Source organism: Xenopus tropicalis, chromosome 2, assembly GCF_000004195.4.
Source record: "Xenopus tropicalis strain Nigerian chromosome 2, UCB_Xtro_10.0, whole genome shotgun sequence".
Classification (NCBI taxonomy): Eukaryota; Metazoa; Chordata; class Amphibia; order Anura; family Pipidae; genus Xenopus; species Xenopus tropicalis.
In genome coordinates, this window is record NC_030678.2 from 112,942,467 (window position 1) to 112,966,946 (window position 24,480).

Below are 24,480 nucleotides of genomic sequence, written 5' to 3' on the forward strand. Positions count from 1 at the left end.
ACTGCCAATAGATTTGCCACATTAGTGCCACCTAGAACAATATATTTATTCTGCAGAAGCCATTAACATGCCTGAGTAAACAGCTTTAGAAGCTTTCTCCATTTGCTTAAGATAGCAACTTCCATTTTATGTGGCAACCTGCCTGCAGCTCTAGCCTTTATAGCTAAGATCACACATTCCTAAGGGAGGGGGGAGGGAGCCCTTAGCATTCTGGTGGGAGGGGGAGCAGGAGAGGGGAGATAGAAGAGAACTGCACAGACTCAGTGCAGCATTACTGTAAGTGCTTATGGCTGTATTTACATAGACCTTTCTTATAAAGCTTACTTAGTTTTTACCTCTCCTTCTCCTTTAAGAAAAATCTTATTAATTTTTATAGCCTTGCCTTTTATTTATGTAGAAAAAGAAGACAAAACTCCGCAAAGACAAGGTATCCAGTCTGGAGAGCCATCTTGGATGGAACTCGCGAAGAAGAAATCTCAGGCGTGGAGTGACATGCCTCAGAAAATAAAATAAAAAAGTGGTTAAAGTATTCTCTGGAGAAAAGTAAAAAGATAAATACAGTACAAGGGTAAAAATAAAACCCCAAGGTGGTAATAACTTTCCCTCAGCTGTGGCCTTCCAGTAGTTAGTTAACTATGTAACTGTAACTCACAGAATTTCACTGACAGAGTTTTGGGGATGCTAGGGAATGCAGTGCAGTCGCAACTAGGCTTAAATACTAAAATATCTAGGCCTCGTTTATGGTCGTAGTGCAGGGTAAATTTTACTGTCTGTGCCGTAAACCCATGGATGCAAGTGCTGCTCGAAAGAATCCTAAAGTGCACAATGTTGGGCCCCTCAGGGTTCAGTACTTCATTCATGGAATTTGTAAATTAGGCCTTCTGTGCCCGATAATACTATGGGGCATAAAGTGGAACTAGTATCACACATCACCACATTAATACCATGATTCACTGTGTAAATTCTCATATAATTATAAAGCCATGCAATGTATGTTTAACTAAGTATAAAATTCTGATGTAAAAAGAAATGTTAAATTGTTAAAAAACTAGTGTAAAGTGGCACCATTTCTTACACAGCATTTTACACAGCATTAGAAATAAAGCCAATTTGTATTCAAATGTTTAGCTTTTACAAAGGAAACTTTTTACCCTAAACCCAGCCCAGCTATATTCTTTTAAACATGATTTTTATATTTTCAAAATATAATGTTTTACTGATAAAGTTTATTCTGATTAGTGTTTAAACAGTGTATTCTAAGAGATTTGACTCCATTTGGACATACAGGACCTGTGGATATACGTCTGTTTCATTAATATAACTCCTTTATATTGTTTCAAACTATGTGATGTTTGTTCATGTTGTTATGTGATGTTTGTTCATGAATAAACATTTTAACTTGCTGGAAGTTCCAGACACATAGCATAGAGTACTTTGCTTGCTAAATTAAAAAAAAATCCCAGGAATAGATTGTTAGCATTGTTGGCAGTGGAAAATACAATACAAAATTGAATAGGTACTTGAAGTAATCATAGCTTATTTTTCAAAAAAATAATAAATAATAAAAAATAATGTTTTGTCTTTTATATAATTAAAAGTAAGGTGGATATGCAAAAAAGATTTAGTTTTAGTTCTCACTCATATTTCAGTATTTAGTTTAGCACAGATATGTATATATATTTATACTTATCTGATAGTTTTAAGGTGAAATTGAATAGCAAAATCAGTTCTTAAACCCATTGCAGTTTGTGAACACAGATTAAGCCTTTTTTTGGTCCAAACATTCTGCTACTTTGAGACAGAATTACAGGTGGAAACTAATGTGTTCCTCTAAAAGCCACTTTCTATGCAATACATGTGTGTGTTAGAAAGCCAGATACTGCCTCTGGCACAGAGGCTCATTGAATTCTTTTCCATTCCAAAACTGAATTGCTAGTCAATTCAGTTATGTCAGGCATTCAGTGTTGCACTGAGTTATCTTGTAGATACCAAATACCATTCCTGAATAAAGTACTCTGTAGTGTGGGAAAGAAATCTTGGGGCTTAAGTTAAGTTACATGGTTATAGTACTGTACATATCTGTGTTTAGGGTCTGTATTGATCAAAACAGATGAAGAACAAAAAAACTGAATGTACGAGTCTTTGATCTTGGCTTGCCGCAGCATTGATGAAAGAGAACCATTGTACTTTAATGAACCCCTGCTTATTCTGTTTATGCGTTGTTCTTCTGTACAGCGCTGTGTGCACAAGTATAATCAAAAAAAATATATATATATACACACATACTTTTACCACATACAGGGTTTATGCATTGATCATAGAAGCCAGTACTGCCACATTATTGTATTTCCCAAATGCATTTGTCTGTTATGCCTTTGTTTAGTACTTTAGTGTTTTGCTATGTAGTATTTCATTTGTACAGCTAAATAAATGAAAATTTGAATTGTTAGTTTGGTTACTGTATTCATTACATGGGTTTACATTATTTAGAACCCATGATTATATCTGGGATGCTCCAAAGAAGATGCTGTTCTTGGCTAGGGAGTATTTTTTTCATGTTTACATGACGACCCACTCAGCAAGAAAGTAGGGCTGAGGGTTTTACTAGAGTGTAAGTATGTTCACTAAGGGCAGTGGCACACGGAGAGATTAGCCACCCGCAATAAATCTTCACAATTGCGGGTGACTAATCTCCACAACGTGCCACCCCACCGACAAGAATGTAAAGCGCCGGTGGCGCATCGCTTATAAGCATATTTCTTTAATTTTTACCACAATGGAATTATCTAAGCCAGTGCTGTCCAACTTCTGCGGTGCTGAGGGACGGAATTTCTCTTGCATACATGGTGGAGGGCCGCTAATGGAAGCCAGTTTTGACCACTCCCCTCTTTAAACCACACCCACTTCAAACCACACCCATTTTATCACAATGGCGGTAGTGCAGCAAAAACCCAAATGCTTTGTCCTCACTGCAGGGATATCAACCATCATTCATATGTGAAAGAATTACATTATGTCATATTAAGACGTACCCTTAAATCCATATGCCTCCTCCTCCCCTGTGGATAGCACAGCAACCCCCAGCATATAATTACACACCTTAGGGAACATTTAATCGCTATTTCCAACTGCTAACAAACTCCCAAAACAAACCCCTGCCAGGTTCACCTCCCACAGGAAGCATAGGGTAGGCAGAGTATGGCACACACAGGCAGCACTCTGCCTGCCCTATGCTGTCTGTGTGTTCCATACTCTGCCTGCCCTATGATGCTTGTGTGTGCCATACTCTGCCCTATGCTGCCTGTGTGTGCCATACTCTGCCCTACCCTGCCTGTGTGTGCCATACTCTGTCTGTCCTATGCTGCCTGTGTGTGCCAAACTCTGCCTGCCTTACCCGGCCTGTGTGTGCCATATCCTCCCTGGCCTATGCTGCCGGTGTGTGCCATACCCTCCCTGCCCTATGCTGACTATGTGCCATACTCTGCCTACCCTATGCTGCCTACACACAGGCAGCATAGGCCAGGCAGTACATACAATGTCTGAGGTGTGAACAGGAGAACAATGTGGGTGATTACAGCCTGAGGTGTGAACAATGCAGTGGGTGAACAATACAGATATTAAAAGGTGTGAACAGTACAGGGGATTACATTTTTAAACAATACAGGGGGATTACAGCCTGAATCTCAGGTGAGAACCATGCTGGGGCAGGCCCGGATTTGTGGAGAGGCCACAAAGGCCTGGGCCTAGGGCGGCAGAAGTTTAGGGGCGGCCCCTCTCCCCACTGCTCCGTATGGGAGTTTAAAGGAGCGCATGTGCACTCGCGGGTGCAGCGGGGGGGGGGTTGTCGCGCGTTCGCGCATTGGGGGGGTCGCGCGTTCACGCATGAGCACGGGGGGGGGGGGGCGACCAGCAGGGGCGGCCTCGGGGCTCCCAGAATAGAAATCCGGCCCTGTGCAGGGGGCCAGTTAAACTCAGTACTGATACCATTTAAATCTTACATAAAGTTAAGCCATCAAAGAAGTCAGACAGGTGAGGGGCTACACAGAGGGGGGTCGATCGTAAAATGCAGGAAAACCTTTCCGACTTTGATCCTTCTGTGCATGATTTTGGAAGCCTCCCATAGGAATCAATGGCACTCTGCAGCTCCAACCAAAAAGTCAGGATACCCAAGCTTAAATGAATCCGAAAATTTCGTACTCGGCATGAAAATACGATTTTGTTGCACAAATTTTGTCGCCAAAAAATGGAAAAGTTGCAGAAAATACGCTGATCGCACGCTTAGAGTGTTTGTGGATTAGTAAATGTGCCCCTAGGTGACCACCAGTAAAATATGGACTGTGTTTTAAAAAGGAATTTTGAAATGCTCACAACATTATATTCTAAGTGCGCAATATGGGAATTTCAGTTGGGTGACTTATCTTTGTACAGTAACTTTCTGACCATGTTTTTTCCTGTTCCTGCATTTATTTTATTCTTGGGGACAAATGTGACAGCCATGCCTAAGCTTGGTGCCTTTCCCTCTAAAGGAGTAACAGATAGCTTTTATTCTAAAAGGTTTTTCAAATGCTACCATTAGAATATTGCATGCCCCGGTCTATATATCAATGAACAGAGCACTTTACTAAATTAGCAGATGCTCCTTAAATTACTTGAAATGGTTATAAATTATAGATATAAATAAATATCATGGAGGCAATCAAAAATAAAAATGGTATCAGTGTCCTTAGTTTTTATAATCTACTTTTAATTACATTTTGAAAGTAATGAGATGTCCTTGATTGTGATCTGTGTAAGCTTGATTACCTCTCAAACAAATGTCATGGCCTACTATGTGCCCTTTTAAGTTTCATATTAAGAATACATTTAGAAGGTCAGCCTCAGCTACCATAAATTTAACTCTGTATCTATTAAATATAACTGTCTTTAGTAAAACTTGCAAAGAAACTGCATTTCCATTAGGTGTCATGTTTGTCATGTAGTGACCAAATGTCCCCCACTTCTCTGTCTAAGAAATATAGAAGTTCTGTCTGTCTTCTACGGGGATTATTGTGCCACAGGGAAACTGCAAGCACAATCCACATTCAATCTACACCAATTTAAGGCCAATCCTGCAATTAAATCTTGACTAGGCCAACATCTGCAGGTATGGGAACTTTGCCCACGTTAACAACTATATAATCCTCTCGCTAAAAGAAGTTAAAGATATACAAATCAAATATTGTTTCCCAGAAACCTCCTTCTACCAGTTCCTACTACTAGGAAGGGCTTTTTTTCCCCTTAGCATCACCATCTGCAGAATAAATGTTGAATAAATCCTCTGGATGAAATCTAAATTCTGGTTTAAATGCACTTGTGATAATCTCTTTACTAAGTAATCCTGTATGAAAAAGTGGAAGATTGTAACTAGTCAGTGTGAGACAAAGGCTAATTCATTGGGTGGGTGGGGTTTGCCTTTCATTTTCAAAAAAGGAGCAATAGAAAAATAATTTTATTTCACTGGGGAGTGCATAACACCACTGGAGTGGTGACCTTTGTATGCAAGAGCCTTAGTGGCACAAATTCACACCCTGCTCTCATGGGATGTGCAGCATATCCAATGTATGCAGTGTCAGCATGTCTGCCCGATTTACACAACTTGTGACTAAAAGATTAGTTTTAGGAATGACAGAAAATACTAGGGATGCACCCAATTCAAGATTTGGCAGAACTGAAGCACTAATTGCAGGACTTGTATTTCAACTAATACTGTCTTGTGATTTAAAAATTCTAGACAACTGAATAGGGCAATTTTTTGTTCACAAATCATACATTCTGAATTCTCCTAAAACTTTTGTGGAGCATTCAGGCAAATATGTAATATTCAGAGTTTTTGAAACATCCCTAAAAAATAGGACAACACCAAAGTTACTGTGTCGCTCCAGGCGTACAGCATATGTATTTGCTAAGAATCATTTGGGAGTCAGAAAGGATTTTTCCACTTTTGACTAACAGCATTGGTTATTTAAATGCAATCCCTGGCACTGATTACAAGTATGAATTATTTGACCAAAAGGTTGGGTATGTATTTTTTTTGTATTTAGTACTATAGCTGGACATGCACATAAAGATTTACTATTTTGCCATGTCACCAAACACCACTTAGGTAGCAAATCTGATTGATCATAATATTCTCCCATTGTCACATTGGAAGCCTATGTTTATTTCTTCCTGATATTAAACATCCCTTATTAGATATTGATCAATGCAATTTATTATGGTGCCACACACAGGCCAATGTACTGCTAATTTGGCCATGAAAGCCACTAGCCGATACTCATTAAGACTGGTGGACTGGCAATCTAGATGTTCGGGCTAATGTTGCTTTGGCTATGTCCTTTATTTTGGGCCTGTAGTGGGCTGGCTGGGACTCAGTGTACTTGAAATGGCAGGACCTAATTTGAGTCCAGGATGCTACTTGTGTGACAACTAGGGTTGCCACATGGCCAACATTTTACCAGCTTACCCAGTAAAAATGGGGCTGTATGCAAATGTTATTAATAGGGAAGAAAGATAAAATATAGGAAAGGCAGTATTTTCTTTCAGAAAAGGTGATTTCTATGTAACTAATGGGCATAACCATAGAAACAACAAGCAGAACCACTAAGAGTTGGTAGGGGTGATAGCATTTCCCCTGGCGAGAATTTTGCCAACAGGCCCAATTAAATGATGTTGCTGGTTTGATGTGGTCTCTAGTTTGTTACAAACGGCAGCTGTTAGACATCGATGGGGTACCAACAGCATAGTGGTACCCCTAGCTAATTAGTTGACAATCACCGCGTCAATATTAGAGAATCCTGCCTGGTTTTCCAAATTGGGAAAACCAAGCAGGTAGTTTTGACCTGGACAGTAGTACTAAAAACTGAGCTGCGGCCAGCGGCCCACAACCCGGCCGCCCTTTTTGCGCGCATGGTATGCTCGTTAGTGCATGAGGGGGGGTATTAATAGGCGGCCCAAGCCAACCAGGTTGCCTAGGGCGCCTGGTGCAAATTTTTGAATTCCTTGCTTGGAGGCACATTTTGGTTGTATAAAAACCAGGTCTGCTGCGTAACCTCCTGTAGGCTGTCAGTCTAAATTGTGTTGCTCTCCAAATGGTATTACATTGAATGTGGCTCACAGGTAAAACGGGTTGGGGACCTCTGAGCTAGAGTGAAGGATGCTTTCTGACCTATATCAGCCTGGACTGCAAAAACTATACTTGATGCTAATCGTATTAACGTGGAACATGGTATTAACGGTGGCAATGTGGCTAACAACCAGCTGGTAAAATCCCAACCAGGTCTATGTGGCAACTTTTTCGTGCCAAATTGGCTACCTACTACTATAGCTGAATACTCGCCAATGTCACATCTTTATTGTATTTTACTGGAACCACATCGGGGTTCCAAATGCTGCGCTCGGACTGTTGCGCGCACAGCTTGTCACATGATTAGTGAATGTATATGTGGAACAATGTCACTGAGGCGGGCCATGCAGGGTATTTAGGCGCACATGAATATGTGGGAATCTTTTCTCCAAGTTACGGTTAAGCGTTAGTAACCCCTTCATCTTTTCTGTGGTTTTTGTAAAATACAAATGGCACCTTACAGACCGACCCTTATGACAGCACCACATAAGACACTCCATAACTGGCACACACAGGCCTCTTACAAACAAACCCTACCCCTCTATCCTCATTTGGCTAGAGCGTTCAGTAGGCGTGGCCACATGCAGATACGTAAGTACATCCCTTTTGGTGGTGTCAGAGAGAGAGAGAGAGAGTGCGCTGAAGGGGGAGTGAGGAAGGGTCTGCGCTGTGCTGGTAGAATATGTTAGCGGCGAAATGGGCACAAGGATGACCGGAACACAGCAGGACGGATTGCGATATCGTCTTAATCAGCAAGTGGCAGCTGCCTTTCACCGGTATGGTCTCTGTGTATGGTGGTGGTGTGACATATGGGTAAAGGGGACGTATGTGTAGGCACCATCTGGGTTCGCTCACCTCGCACAAGGACACGGGTTGTGTGTGCAGGTGGTGCCTAATAATAATAATGGCTCATTCCGAAAGGGAACTTACAGTGTAAAGACGCTTTATTGGTTTCTTCTAGCTAATGGGCTATAATAACGGGGCGACTTACAACCTGCGGGCTGCCATAGTCGTGCTGGGGGCTGAACATTGTGCAGGAAAAGATAACGTTTTGGTAGTTCAGCTGCTGAGAGACTACAGCTCCCAGCATCTCTTCTCGCCGAATTGTAGTTTTGCTGCGGCTTGCGCTCCAAATACGCCTGTCTCTTGTGAGTATCTCTGGAGGAAAACTGGAACTCGTAAAGTAATGTAACATCTGACATATGGGCATACAAGCCACAAATACATGGGTATGTTGTAATAATACCATTAGCATCAAGTATAGTTTGTTCTGTCCAGGCTGGTAAACTATAGGTCAGAAAGCAACCCTCACTCTATCCTGAAAACGATATTCTTATAAATGGTGCTTAGTGATGTCATCAGTTTTAAGTGGTGCTTAATGATGTCACTTCTGTCACATGATTTGTGTATTATAATAAATCATGCACCCCTGCTGTAAAATATGAGGCACTTAAAAGTCACTTGTAATATGCTTTTATTTTACAGTCGGGGTATATTATTCACTATATAAACAGGGCTTAGGGTGGGCATCAGTTTGAACTTTGTATACAGGGGTGTCCGCTTTAACTGAATCTACTAATCTTGTGAAGTATTTTCTATTTAACCATAGAGTCAAGTCAGACTGGCACACTGGGCTACTGGGAAAAAAACCCATGGGCCCTTCCACCTGTCTGCACTCCGCACCATCACCAACCAGGCAACCACTGCTTACTTGCTGTAGGATCTCCATACCTTAAGTCTGCCAAAAATCATTTAAATATTGAATAAACCCAATAGGATTGTTTTGCCTCCAATAAGGATTAATTATATCTTAGTTGGGATCAAGTACAGGTACTGTTTTATTATTACAGAGAAAAAGGAAATGATTTTATAAAATTAAAATTATTTGCTTATAATGGAGTCTATGGGAGATGGCCTTTCCGTAATTTGGAACTTTCTGGATTACAGGTTTCCGGATAAGGGATCCCATACCTGTACCAGTAATGTTTTATTTTAAAAATTTTTGATTTCTGATGTTTCAGGTAACACACCTCTTGCCAAGTAGTGGTTCAGTGAAGTCACTGAGTCATTTGACTCAGCCATGTATTAATATTTTTTTTATGTAAACCTTAAAAATGAGAATGCTTGGTAACCTATGGTTTCCAGGGTTTTCAGCAATAATTCAACACTGTTTAAATGCATGCAAACTGTAATAGTTCTGTAGAGACATAATAAAAGGATCCAGAATTAATAGCTTCAGTTCCAACACTTTGAGAGGAAAGGTGATAAAGAGGTGACTGATTTGTATATTTTTGAAGATATCAGGTACCTTGTCCCTGCCCACATGTTTTCATGGTTGGGGAGCATGCAAATTCCTTGTAGATAGTGAATGTTTGGAATCAAACCAAAGACCTGCACTGCAAGGCAGCAATGCTACCCAGTTTTTATTTTAATGTTAATTTGCTATAAACAAATTTAAAACAGAATTTCTTTATATAATGTTTAATTTTTCCATGGCTTAGTTACAAAGGTGCCATAGCCTGGCTCAGCCACCCGCCCAATCTGTAAATCCAGCATGTAATGCCACATACTAGTGGGGTAATGCAGAAAGATGATTAAGGCTTTTTAGCTTCGTCTATTTACAATGTATACAGTCCTATGTAATGTGTACATTACCTTCATTAGAGATTTGTCTAGAAATAGTTCCCACAGCAATCAGTGAAAATAACCCTGGAGTATGAGTTATTGCCATGGTTAGCACATAGACTATGGGAACTGCTCCAGGCTATAATACCTCCCATATACTATAATTATGAGCACTTAACATTGATTGTATGTAACTATGTACAAATCCCAGCCTGGTGTAGGAGGTTGGGTTGCTACCTGAATTCCCCTATACAATTCCCAGAAACCTCACTTCATAAACCATCTCCATAGGGGTTCTGGGAATGACATGGATATGATTTTTAAAATTCTGTCAGTAATCCTGTATAGTAATGCTAATTTGACATCCTTGCCAATAAGCAGATCTTTCAGCGTATGGCCAACTTAAAGCTGGGTAGATTTACGTTTCTAATCAAGCACCTTTAGACCTAGTCAGCAATTTATCTTTTGATTTATGGGCCTTCACCAACTACAAGCCCCGGAGATATCTTGTACGTTCGAAAATCCCATCGGGCAAGGACTGCATCTGGGCATTGATGAGGCCTTTATAGGGCTCCATTATGATCTGATCATTGACCTGGAGGCCAAACTGTTGGGCCATGGCCCAGCACATAGGCGGTCAAATCGGGCACAGATCTGCTTGTTTGATGAACTTTACAAACAAGCAAATCCTTATATGTATGGCAGGCTTAAGAAGAAGAGAAGACAAATAGAAACAATACAGAAAAGCAAGTGCATGAGTTGGGCTGGGTTCACATTACTAGACCATGTGAAGAAATCTGAAACACTTCTAATGATTGTAAGTGGCTGTTCTGCACTGGTTGCATTTTAATTAAACTGTGTAACATAATAGGGAATTGTTTCTTGCTGTATCTTGCCGTAAGCTTTGTTAATTTAATGATGCCATTTTGTGTTTTTATTTTTTTCATAAACAGGGAGAATATAAGAAGAGGATGTTAGAGAAGCTATGTTAACAGATTTATTTATATTTATTAAAACATGAAGACTTCCACTCTTTCCTCTGGGCTCTTGCTGCAGCTTTATTAATGCATTGCTTGGAATTGTGGATAAAAGAGATTCATCACCTTTCAACAGAGAAACTGTGTGCAAAAAACTCTAAACCAGTGTGATGGTGCAATGAAATGAGGCTCCGAAATGGAACTGTGGCAACCGCATTAGTGTTCATTACTACATTTCTAAGCCTTTCCTGGTATACTGCCTGGCAAAATGGGAAAGGTAAGTCAACTGCCCTGTTCTTTGGACAATTAACTTGTTTCACTTGTATAGTATAGATTAGCTGAATAAAGTCTGGTACAGAAATTGTTATTAATGTTATTCTTAGAAAATATATATATGTAATAGACACCTTCTGCCTGCCCACCTTTAGTGTTTTATGTTCTAGGTTTGTAAAGCAAACCCAAGGAAAAAGCTGCCAGGATACATTTTGAAATTATAACAGTGTTTGTGTAAAGGGGTTATTTAGGAGAAATTACATTTTGTTTTCTGTGCATTGTTCTTTCACATACATTATTTTAGTGTGATAAGTAACAGAAACATGTCTGTTCCACTATTAGAGGAGGACCATACAGTTCTTAGTTATATACAGCTGACACACTGACCAGGGAGAGCTGTATATTAGTCACCCTGGGCTAAGGTCAGTGTGGTTCTTCTTTAGGTTGGACTACAAATGTACTACAGCAACCAAAATAACATGCCCCACCTCCTGAGAATGACAAAACGGGCTAATTTCTTAGGCACCTATTTATTAACATTCATATTATTTGTTTTTGTTTTTTGTGTTAAAACTCAACATTTTGTGTTAAAAACAATGAACTTTTCACCATTTATTATGCGTCTTTTTGTTTTCGTCCCGCATTTTACTTCATTTGTGCTTTTTCAATTCAGACCTTTTTTATAAATTACTAGCCATTTGTGGTTTTCTTGGAAATGAGTTTATTCATGGTTTCAAAACTCTAAAACCACTAAATAAATCTGCCTCTTAGTATTAATGGGCTGGGTAATGGGTTACAAGGGGATTTTTGAAAAATAATTGTCTGTTACATTTTTACTAGTAATACTGAGTTTATTTGTGGTTTCAAAACTCTAAAATCTGAATGTTGATAAATGTCGCTCTTAGTATTAATAGTATAATATTAATGGTCTGGATCAGTGCTGTCCAACTGGCGGCCTACGGACCCCCCTCTGTGTGGTTCCCCACCTGTCTGGCTGCTTTGATGGTTTACCTTTGTGTAAGATTTAAATGGTTCAGTACTGTGATTAACTGGCCCCCTGCATTGTTCACACCTAAGATTCAGGCTGTAATCCCCCTGTATTATTTAAACATGTAATCCCCCTGTATTATTTAAACATGTAATCCCCTGTACTGTTCACACCTTTTAGATTCTGAATTGTTCACCCCCTGCAATGTTCACGCCTCAGGCTCAGGCTGTAATCACCCACATTGTTTACCTGTTCACACCTCAGAGGGTGCACTGCCAGCATTGTGTTACTGTATGTACTACCTGGCCTATACTGCCTGTGTGTATGGCACACACAGTCAGATAAGGGTAGACAGAGCATGGGACACACAGACAGCATAGGGCAGGCAGAGTATGGCACACACAGACAGCATAGAGCAGGCAGAGCATAGCACACACAGGTAGGGTAGGGCAGGCAGAGTATGGCACACACAGGCAGGGTAGGGCAGGCAGAGTATGGCACACACAGGCAGAGTACTGCCTGTGTGTGTCATACTCTGCATGCCCTACCCTGCCTGTGTGTGCCATACTCTGCCCTATGCTGCCTGTGTGTGCCGTACTCTGCCTGCCCTATGCTGTCCGTGGGAGGTGAACCTGACGGGTTTGTTCTGGGAGTTTGTTAGCAGTTGGAAATAGCCATTAAATGGTCCCTCAGGTGTGTAAGTATGAGCTGGGGTTGCTGTGCTATCCACAGGGAAGGAGGAGGCATATGGATTTAACGGTGTGTCTTAATATGACCTAATATAATTCTTTAACATATAATTGATGGTTGATATCCCCACAGTGAGCACCAACCATTTGGGTTTATGCTGTGCTACCACCGTTAATGTGGGCATGGTCTTAAAAGCTCTTGTGATAACATGGGTGTGGTTTAAATAAGGGGAGTGGTCAAAACTGGCTTCCATTAGCGGCCCTCCAATATGTATGCTAGAGAAATTCCGGCCCTTGGCACCACAGAAGTTGGATAGCACTGGTCTGGGTGATGGGTTAGAAGGGGATGTTGAAAAATAATTGTCTGGTCTATTTTTACTATTAATACTGACACATTCCTATCATTTATAGGAGTGTTTTCATCAATGTTATGATTATTCATTCAAGTGATATCAAGTCTTGGTATTTTCATAGTTCATTAAGTTTTTCTTTCTTATCACTCTCTTTTCTGATTCCACATTCCATTCCACCTAAAATGTACATATAGTGGGAGGAAAGTTTTCTGATTGCTTCAGGGTGTGGAAGAGGAATGTGTATTCCTCAAGCCACATTTATGGACTGTAGCTCAGGGATAAACAGGGTGATATACTCCAGCTGGTTTGCAGCTACTCTAATTGTTTTTGTTTTTGTTTTCGTGGCTTTTATGAATTTGCTGGTTTTAATTTCAGTCTTTCTTAGGGGCTGCAATCTCCTAAATAAAATTTTGAATTATAAAAGAACATGTAATTCCAAGCAAATATCTGGTATCATTAATTACGTTTTAATAGGTTTAAAGTTGTTTGTAAATGTAATTGCTGTCCCTGGTAATTATCTGTATTGGTTCTGGCTATTGCAACAATGCAGCAGAGCCTAGGCATATGGTTTTATAATTAATGTATATTGTAACCCTTAAAATTAAATTTAATTTTGTTCTGCAAAATTCTGTTTTGACACTTGCAACTGGATGGAAGCATGTCTCTTTATCTTTGTGAGTGCACAGACAAGAGTTTGTGGCTAGACTACTGGTGCATCTTTGTGTGTTCTGGAAGATAAACTGTAATGGAGGCATGTTCATAACATAGATGTGCACACTTGTCAAGGGATCTTTTTGTGTATGTGTGTGGCTTGAGCACATATACTACCTAAGCAAATGACTTGTATCCATTGACACTATGTGCATTAGTGCTCCAAAGTTTGCATTTGAAAACATGCAGCATTTTGGAGGCAATGACAAGGCGATTTCCATCCAATCACCTTTGGTAAATAAGTCCAATAGTTGGGCCTATTTGTTCTGTTTTTTTATGGGCCTCTGTGTTTTTATTCATGAATTAAGTATGCATGGCAGAGAAAAAAGTAAAGTGAAAATAGCGCAGTTGTCTGGTTTTTGGCCTAGATTTTATGGTGTGTGTGTGTGGCTAATCTAGTATGCTTATATGCCATAAAGCTTGCTATTTAAATTCTGCAGGGCTTTTTGTTTGTCTGTACTGACCTTGGGCAGCATGCACAAGGGAACAAGCTGCTAGCTAGCCATTCAGGACACTTGCTAACGATGAAAAGAAAACAGGTGGTGACTTGAAAACACAGAGGTTCCTTTCAGTATAACTCTTTAAAATGTAGCTTCTTATTGGATGATATTTCATTTTTGTTCGTCTTAAAAAATTCCTTTTTACTGATATTATGGGCAAAAACTCCAGACGTGTGTCCTTTAGCATAAAGGGGGGCTGTATTTTTCTTACATGAGTGGGTCGCTTCAAATGTTATGTCCTTGTAAAAGTTGCTGACCTAGGCAGATCTCCTAATTTATGTGCTCTCAGAAAATCCGCATTGTTCAACAATTGTGTTGTCACAAAAAACTGCAACTGGAGTTGCCTAGTTGCCATCTCAGGGTATTATAAAGTGACAGCTAATTAAAATGTTTTGTTAGCACAGGTATGGGACCTGTTACCCAGAATGCTTGAGACCTGGGGTTTTCCGGATAAGGGATCTTTCCGTAATTTGGATCTCCACAACTTAAGTCTGCTAAAATTGATTTAAATATTGATTGAACCCAATAGGATAGTTTTGGCTCCAAAAAGGATTAATTATATCTTAGTTGCGATTAAGTACAAGGTTCTGTTTTATTATTACAGAGAAAATGGGAAATAAAATGAAAATTATATGCTTTTAATGGAGTGTATGGGAGATGGCCTTTCTGTAATTCGGAACTTTATAGATAATGGGTTTCCGGATAAGGGATCCCATACCTGTACCTTAAGGTAAATGAGTTGGTTCAGATAGAGAGTAGCCTGAACTGTGAAGTATGAAAATGAAAAGGGTCTTTACCTTCCAAAAATGTGTTGTTTTGAAATAGTACACTACAATATTACTTTTCTCAGTTTTTCTGGGTAAATATTTAATTGTGTGTGTTTTTTTTCCTTTCAGCTGTATATTTCAGCTGTGTTCAGATGTGACTAAGCTAATGGAACATGAGGAATTTTGATGACTGTGGTGCCCTCAAGGCAGCAGCCAAAGCACCCATCCCAGCCTACAGACCCTTTCCAATGTGTGTGAAAGGGAAACGTACTCTGTGGGAGGCACTGCCTTGCCAGGCAGAGCACACTTAAAATACCCAGCAAATACCCTTTATGCCAATGGCCTAATGCTGTTGTCACGTTAGGCCAATGTAATTCTTTTCACACTGATTATTATATAGATCAGCGTATGGTCACTCGGCACATTAGGGCTACCAATAACTACCTTTAATAAGGGCACCTTAAAATGCTGTGTCTTTTAAGTCTGTGCAGTCTGCCTTGGGCATATGCCATATGTGGTTAATATTAAACGTAGCATGCTTGGCATGTTCAAAATTAATTGTGGCTGCTGCACTGTGAATGTATGCATTTTTGTGTGCTATCAGTGTGGCATCATGCTCAAGCAATTTAAGACACATTAGCATTAATGCTAAGCTACTTTTTTTTTTTTTTATCCCAGGCTCCCTTTCAGTACTGCGGTAAATAATAACATTGGGGTAATTACGAATATGTGAATTGTATAATTTGGTGAAGTATCCAACTACACAGCAGTGGATATAAGTCCTGTCCAAAGGTTGGATCCTATTTCAGTGCTGCCAGACCCTATTAATGGTCAGTCAGTGTTGCCAGTGTGCAGTGCTTCAGACATTCCATTATCTACTACAGCAGTTTATCAGTGTATAGCTATAACTGTATGCTTTGCTCTTTCTCTCTCTCTCTCTTATCAGGCATTTATTGGCAAGAAAGTACGGGAAGAATGTGGTAGGAGAAAGCAGTACTGAACAAGCCATCAATATTTTCCCTTTGAAAATGACACTAGCTCATATTTTCATGTTTTTCTTCACTGTAAGAATATCTATCTCTACAGCGGTTTAATAATAAGCAGCGCTGCAAAGCACAAAATGGCTCTTCTGTAATGTAACTGACAACAGCATTTGGCACTTGTTAAAGATTTTCTTGGCCGAGACTTAAAAACTTCTGCTAAATAAACACTTTCAAAATTTTGCTCATCATATTTAATTAACACATACATTTCCACGTTTTAGAAAATATCATTGATTCAATGCAAACCAAGTGATTTTTGGCTAGGTTGGCAGACAAATAAAAATAGTTAGTATAAAAGTTAGAGATAGATGCACAATTCTTTTAGGCATGGTAACCCATATTGTATATAGTGGTCATGGTGTACAGGGGACCAGTGTTCTCTTTAATTTTGTGTGGCCCACTTGTGCCAAAATTAGCTTTTTATGCACATTTTAAAAACTTTGTGGGTAGAGAGGAGCTAAATTCTGTGTTTGAAGCTAAATTGTTCCTCCACAATTTGTGTGCACTGATGCCAAAATTTGTGTGCAATCTTTCTGACTGATCTGTCGGTAAGTGTAATGAAATCCAGCTGGTTTCTTTTGGACCAGCTATTAAAGAGTTATGGTAGCTGACCATGGGACTTCTTCTATAGAAAAATTTGTTGTTGTTGTGTTACCATTGGATTTTACAAAATAAAGTGATAAAATGCCATGTGGTTACTCTAGTGTTCATTCATGCCTCTGTTAAATCATTTTCATGACCGCCTTCGTGGCCTGTAGAGGGATCTCTACTGCATTACTTAATTTGAATGAGTGTGTATATCTATTTTTAATATAATGGCATATGAAATAATGTATATAAAAACATGAAAATAAGTTTGTACAACATTACTACCATTTATAGTGCCTTTAAGGAAATATATATTTTTTTAATTGGTTTAAAAGTTTACATTGTTAACAAAGTTGCGCTCAAACAGTCGAATTGATATACTGTATACAACAGTATTCTAGCAGTATACATATAGTTCAGATCCAGAATTTTGTTTGCAGGATCATTCCGCATACAGGTTAAAAAAAAAATAGAAGAAAATGGTGTTTTTTTACCGTTTGAGATTTCCAGGTAATGGGCCCACTCCAGCTCTACCTTGTAGCTCATCTCCGGAAGCCATTCTCCAGTTGGTTTCACAGCTCTGTTCCAGTTAACTTTTGTTGTCATTGTCTGGAATTGATTTTGTAGTCAAGCTCACCTACCAAGATACATTTTGTATGATTTATTACTGAATTCCTCCACCAATAGTGATTAGGTTGGGTTGGAGATCCATGATCAATACTTGTGTCTTAGGAGCTTGAGTAGAGCTGTTTTAACCATTTAAGAAAGGGTACAGGTAAATTTGATTTTCTGCAAAACTGTAACCCTGATTCAATCAAATGATTTCTGTGCATCCAGGGTTAGAAGTAGGAATGAAGAGTACAGGCTCAGCACCATGGAAATGAGATATTATGGCCACCTGTCATCCTGGGACAAAGCCCACTTGTCCTAATGTAAAAGGATGGGGGGTATTGCCACTAATCTGTTTGCTAAGATTTTTGTGAGCTTCTTCAGATCTGAGTTTATCAAAGAAATAGGCATGTAGCTGTCAATTCTGCGGCTCTTCCCTTTTATTGCTGTACCATGTTCTTTTGCTGTTTGCATGTGTTGGGTAGGGGCTAAAGAAAACACTAAAAGATATTTTTTACATTTGGGAAAACATTTTATAAAATGTTTTTTTAACATAAAGCTGTTAACCCCTCAGGGCCTGGCACTACAAGATTTTGATTGCTTTGTTAACTGCTGTGCCTCATCTGTAGCTATTAGGGAGGTGAGCATCTCCTGATGTTTCCATGTCCTTTCTGAAGGTATTCATTGGGAGTTGAACTCTGAAGACCATGTTAAGGCTGCCTTAGGGGCATTATCTGCTGTATAAAGATCTGTGTAAAATTTATGGAATATGTTAATTTTTTAGGACAGTGGTATGTCTAGTTAGTCTTTTGGGTGGTGGGGTTGTATTGCGTGTATAGTGTTTGTTGAAAATAGCAGGCTACTAATGTTAGCAAATTTGTAGTATATATAATTTTTTTTTCTTATGGTGTATGCTGCTTTATCTGAGAATACCCTAATCAGTTCTGTTCTAGTGTTCTGTATCTCTATAGAGCTTTTAGGTAAATCTATGTATCATAACTAGCTTGTTGCTGACTTTTACTTTTTTCTGAGTGTTTGAGGAGTGTTCCACAAACAGCCTCCTTATGGGCATCCCACATAAGATAGAAAGTTATCTGTTTGTTGAATATTTAAAATTCATTCTGTGATCGTTTTAGTGATTTAATAAAATATTATTTTATTAAATCACTGCGTTGGTTTTGAAGAAGCGAGTTATAAGATAAACTTGATTGCTTAATGGGCAGATACTGAAGAATAACTTTATTATTTAAGAAACAATATTTTTTAATTAGCTATATTTACAACTTTTATCATTTGCATTTTTTGCAGTTCCCAGCACATTGAAATTGCTTGTTTACTGTTTTTTTTTTTTCTATGAGTCGAGGTTATATTGGGACATTCTGGGATAAACACTATTCCATTCATTTTCTTTTCTTGTATTAATAACTCGTTTTTATGCATTCGTGGTCCAGTTAGATGAGATATGTTCTATGCACTATTTTACCCCTAAAAGTATACGCTAGTAGGGATTTGGAAGTTAAAGACTCTTTGTTACCCAAAATGCAGTTTGGTTTGAATTTACTTGTGATCATTACTTTGCATTATCTCAACAAAGTAGATTCAGTGTTGTTTTAACATTAAAAATATTCATGCAATATGATTCATCGGAGCTTCATCTAGTTTACTTTTGCTAAGCCTGGCTTCCCATATGTTTGTAAACTACAATTTCCAGCATTCTCCAATATATAATTATAGGGTTAAAGCATTTTGTGAGCTTTAGCGCAGCAGCATCTGAGGACACCAAGCTGAACAACACTGTTTATTTATCCAAGGGAGCTAGCAACAGAATGCCTTCCTTTCTTCTCTCTGTAGTGCTCAGTGTGTCCAGCTGGGGTGGTATGTGCTAGACAAACTATGTTTGTGTTTTATACACTGGGCTTATTTTGGAGAGCTGACTGTATCTTTCTGTAAATCTCCTTTTTTTTGAATTCAGACACTTCAGAACTAATTTTGCAGATCCTGCAGAAAATGAAGACAAACTAGATATAGATTTTTCTAACCTTATTTTTGTGGTGGAAGGAAAAACCTGTAATGCTTGACAAAAAGAGAAGATTGTATCATACTTACTTTGATATCCCATAGGCAAACTCTATGTTAGAACTCACCAGGATACCCCCACTCCACTGCTCCTATCAGAAGGACCCTCCCAAATCTCTTAAAGACCAACTCTACCCCTTATTGGTGTCTTTGTAACAAGCTTCTAAAAACTACCAGAAAAAGGATGGGCTGTATTGACATGGAGTCAGTCCAGGAAAGGAAGATGGCAGTAGACACAATTTCCCCTTTATTCTTAATGATCTCCATGTCAGTACTTACTGGGATGTAGCAAGCTACTCTTTTAGCAATGATAGGGTAATAGTCTTCAACAGGAACCAGTAATAAAACTGCAGAGAAGCTACCATCATGCAACTTTTTTAAAGGAGAACTATACCCCCCGGGCTATAAAAGCCCCCTTAACTAGTACTGCCTTGACCCCCTTCACCTCTCCCTTATCGCATAGTTTCTAACTTTAACAACTGTCCCTATCGCTAACCCCAAACTAAAACAGTAGAGTAGCGCAGCTGCGTACCTGGCCGACATCCTCTTTGCAACTGAACAGTCTTCGCCTGAAAATGCCTACAGTATAGATTCTATACTATAGAGTGTGAAAGGTGAGAGCAAACTGCCAGAGAATAAGATAAAAATAGGACTATATATTTCCAAAGGTCACACCTTTGGAGGTGAGCTCAATAAACATAACCGCATAACACTCCCAAAAAGTGACATATCAAGACAGACACAGACCCTAGTTATATTAGAGCAACAAAAAGATGGATCCTCTAGAATCCATATACAATGCGTGAAAGTGGTGTATCAAGTCAGCGCCAGGCCCCTTGCAAGGTACCTCAGAGGGGCCTGGCGAACAACCACTCAGTGCCTTATCCAGCTTGCCCACTGCCCGTGTCCCAACCAACCCCTGCTCGCCTTGTGCAGCTGAGGAGGGTTTTTTTGTAAAAACTGTTTTTTAAAATTTACTTCCATCTATAGAGGAAGAAGACCCTTTGTTCTGGCCCCCTCTGCCCGCAGTGTCTAATTCCTCTTTAGTTACGGCAGTGGTGCATGGAGCCAAGGTGCTAGTATTTGCTCACCAGTATCCTGTATTTTGTTCACCAGTATTATGTATCCCTCTGTCATGACCCAGAGATATTGCTTTCTGGCAGGGTCCACTGGCGAACCCCAGAGCCCCAGCTATAGATAATGAAACTGTGCTATCTGCTGCCTAATACGACCGGCTGTAACCAAGCCACTGAAAAGTCAACATATTGCAGGACAAGAGGTTTATGTCCAAGACAGGCATCACAAGCTTACTGAGATCAGCAGTACTTGAGACTCCTGGGGAGGATCACCTCCATTTCCTACAGCCGGGAGCTGCACAGGCACAGAAATCCCCTGATCACACCCAGCTGGGATCTGCATAGGCAGGTTATCAAAAGCAACTGCTGAGGTTACATAGGGGCAAGCTGAATAATTAATGTTAGTGCCTCCTAGATAGGTCCTAGCAGATTATTAGCTGAAAAGCCTATGGGGCAAATAGGTTTTTTTTTTTTTTTTATAAATACCTCAACCTTAGGAAAGTTTGTTGAGGGAGGCAGCTGGCCATAAACCTTTCCTCCATTAAAAGGAAACATAGAAATAGGCCCCTATCTAATAATGCCTAATTACTGGCTTCCCCTTTCCTATTGATAAAAATGAAAGGGGTGTAGGTGCCACATACACCGCTGCCACTAGATGCCTATTCAAACAGGCCAGGAGGAAACATGAATGTTGGCGATTCAAGTACTCCCCTCCAAATGCTCTGACAGCAATTCAGGACGGCATCTTAAACATAGGATGACAGATACCAAAAATTGCACACTGGTGCCCTACCTGATCCAGAAGCTGAAACATGGAAGATGATGAGCTAATGTGTTAAGAACTAATATGCAGGGGCACAAAAAAGGTCCCATGGACCAAAAACCCCTGTTCCTAGGATGCCAAGCCTAATGCTTTCCCAGGGTAAAAAAGAAACCATTGCTTCCAATGCGAGCAAAAGCAGAAGGACCAGTAGTTGAAGAGTATGCCAGTATGGGGGTAGAGTTGGCCTTTTAAAGATTTGGGAGGGTCCTTACAGTGTCGGACTGGGACCCCAGGGGCCCACCAGAAAAGCTTACACCCTAGGCCGACTTTCCAAACTATTATTCCTCCTTTCCTCACCTAACCTCTTTATTCTCCCAGTCTCTTTAATTTACATGCTAGCATCTATTCTTCCATCTGTTTATTCTCATTCAGAATTAGGGAATGACCATAAAACAGGCCAAATGGTCAGGAGCAGGAGGCCCCACTTACACCTGGGCCCACCAGGAGTTTTCCTGGTATCCTGGCGGGCCAGTCCGACACTGGGTCCTTATGATGGGAGCAGGGAGGGCTATCCTGGTGAGTACTGACAAGGAATTGGTCAAGGGAGAAATATGTTCCAGCAGCAAAGTCTTTGAAACACCAGTAACTAAAACTTTTTAAACATATTTTCTAATGTACTGTTCCCCTCCCTGGAAAAATCGTATTTATAACATAATCCACATGCTTACAATCACTCACTTACTAGAAAAGATTCCCTAAGGGCTGTGTTAGACGGGGAGATTAGTCGTGCCGCGATAAATCTCCATTGGCGCGTGCAACTAATCTCCTTGCAATTCCATCCCACCAGCTAGAATGTAAATCGCTGGTGGGATGGCATACGTGGCACCGCGATTTGCTGAAGTTTCCTCTCAAGGTGTCTTCAGCGAATCACAACGCCGCGCATGCCATCCCACCGGCGATTTACATTCTAGCTGGTGGGATGGAATTGCGGGGAGATTAGTCGCCCACAACAACGAAGATTTGTCACACAGCAACTAATCTCCCCTTGTGTCACTGCCCTAAAGAATGTCACTGTATGAGACTGAAACATTGCCTTGCAGGTGCAGTTATCTTGCTAGATTTGGCCTTGCATGTGGCTGTCCAAATTAGTTGCTGGTCAAACCGATCTAACCTTTCAGTGTAAATAAATTATCTTCATCTTAGGGTGTTACTGGTTCTTTATAAGTTGTATATATAAAGCATTTTTTATTCTACAATACCACCAAACAATACCCCCATACAGTCATTGTTCTTCAGAGCTGTACAATACATAGTAGAAAAAACAAACTATTCAGTAAACAAACATAACGTCAGAAGGCTCTGCTTATAGTAACTTTTTTCTGGGTGGGTGGGGGGGTTAGCTTTACAACCCTAAAATGTGATTACCAAGCACCCATGTTTATGTGGTATGTGAACATATGTCGCCTACAAAATTCATAGTCTGTATTTGCTAGTTTTTTTTTTTTTTTTTTTTTTTTTATAAATGTGTGTGTATTAAGTGGCTAGTGGATGGGTAAAAAAATCCTGTAATAGTTATTTTTTTTTTGCAAGCCATTACACGGTATTTATGATTCTAAATTGCAGTCTCCCGATCCTTAGCTGCCTATGTTCTGTGGTTGGCCTAAGGACCACACCATGTTATGTCTCTTTGATTTCAGTGCACTGGAAGGGATGGTTAATTTGTATTTAGTTTATCTTATTTGTTTAGTGGGATCAGTCCTCTGGCTTTGTCTACAGCAATCATTTCTATACTTTTAGATTGCAAGTTCTTTTGGGCAGGGCCTTCTACACCTCTTGTATTGGTAATTAGTTGCTTTGTATGTGATTCTGTATGTTAAATGTCTGTATTTCCACTGTTAAAGGAGAAGAAACAATATAATCACTTGGAGGTACCAAAATGTTAGGCATGCCCCAGTGATTATAATGGTTTACCTGATACTACTGTAGGCTAGACCTACCACTATGTTTTTCATCCTGTATCTTCTCTATGTTCTGGTCCCGGTGAGTGTTTGCAGACTTCTCACTCTACTCTGCATGCAAAAGAAGATCACAACATGGTGCTCCTACAGAAGTACCCTGGGCTAATGCAGTTTTAAACAAACAGAAGCACCAGCCTGGGTTCTCAGGAAAGTCATTATAATCACGTTGGGGTGCTAATCATTTAGCACCCTCCAGTGATTGTATCTTTCCTTCTCCTTTAAATTTATTTGCAATTTTTCAATTTCAATTTTTCAAATCCATGAACTGGGAGTCCATTCTTGTCAGAACTGAGTTCTGAAATTTCCATGACAGGTATACTGGTTTTATTAACAAAATTGTTATTTTTGACAGAAATGGCAATTTTAAAACAGTTTATAACATGTATGCTGTTCTGTGGGACAATGCACAATCTTGCTTTTTCATTATGTAGTGACAAATTGGGGGGAATGCATTGCTTAAAAAGTGCAGTCAAGATTCAATCAAAGTATGCCTTTGTTTTCCTTTGGAGTAGGTGTTTGCCTTATGATCGTTATGCCACATGATAAAAACAATGAAACAGAATGTTTTCTTTCTTCCCCCTGGTGTCTTTTATGTGGGTTCAACATATCACAAGTTTGCAATTCCATATAACAACTCTGGCAGTTATAATTGTCGAGAGAAGATATTGTAGGGAGTAGAAGAGCTTGCGTTTAATGGGTTGGTAAGATTGCTGAAAATATAAGGGTTTAATCATGTGAAACGGAATGAGGGTTCTTTGGATTATGAACAGAATCAGGAGAAGGCTTTTATAATAAAGAACTAAAAAGTATTATTTTTACAGTTTTAAAGGGGATCTAACGCTAAATAGAAGTGTAAGAAAATCTACAGGGCTCTATTTATTTTTATCTGTTCTTGAACTATTCTTTCTATTTTTAACTTTATAGTGGGGGCTTCCTTGTAGCAGATACAGCTCTACTGAGAAGGTGTTGAGGGAAGTTCTGAGTAATGTTCTGAGTCATGTTGATGATGAATACCCCTGGGGGGGTCATTGATAAGTGGTTGGTTGTGCAGGTGCGTGCGCAGTGAAGTGAAAGCCGAACTTAGATACAAAAAAAACCCTACGAATTCCAAGAGATTAAAACAGCCTTTTAAAAAAAAAAGCATGAATGAAAAAAGCAAAAAAAATACATTATTATTTATTTTGCCACACAAATGAAAGCTTAAAATAAACCTCTAAAAGCATGAAGCAATGGAAGATAAGCCAACTGAAAAATGACAGCAG

The 24,480-nt window shown here is 39.6% G+C and overlaps 2 protein-coding genes across 2 annotated transcripts in view; both read left to right on the top strand.

Moving 5' to 3' along the window:
• kiaa1211l (KIAA1211-like) overlaps nt 1-2,449 on the top strand; it is a 66,904-nt gene extending 64,455 nt beyond the window's left edge. The window contains exon 11 of the mRNA XM_031897017.1: nt 398-2,449. Coding sequence (XP_031752877.1) covers nt 398-513 — 116 coding nt within the window. The 3' untranslated portion in view covers nt 514-2,449. The remainder of the gene's footprint in view (nt 1-397) is intronic.
• Nucleotides 2,450-7,814: 5,365 nt separating this feature from the next.
• mgat4b (mannosyl (alpha-1,3-)-glycoprotein beta-1,4-N-acetylglucosaminyltransferase, isozyme B) overlaps nt 7,815-24,480 on the top strand; it is a 43,171-nt gene continuing 26,505 nt past the window's right edge. Inside the window, 2 exon segments of the mRNA NM_001102914.1 lie at nt 7,815-7,938; nt 10,741-11,041. Coding sequence (NP_001096384.1) covers nt 10,948-11,041 — 94 coding nt within the window. The 5' untranslated portion in view covers nt 7,815-7,938; nt 10,741-10,947.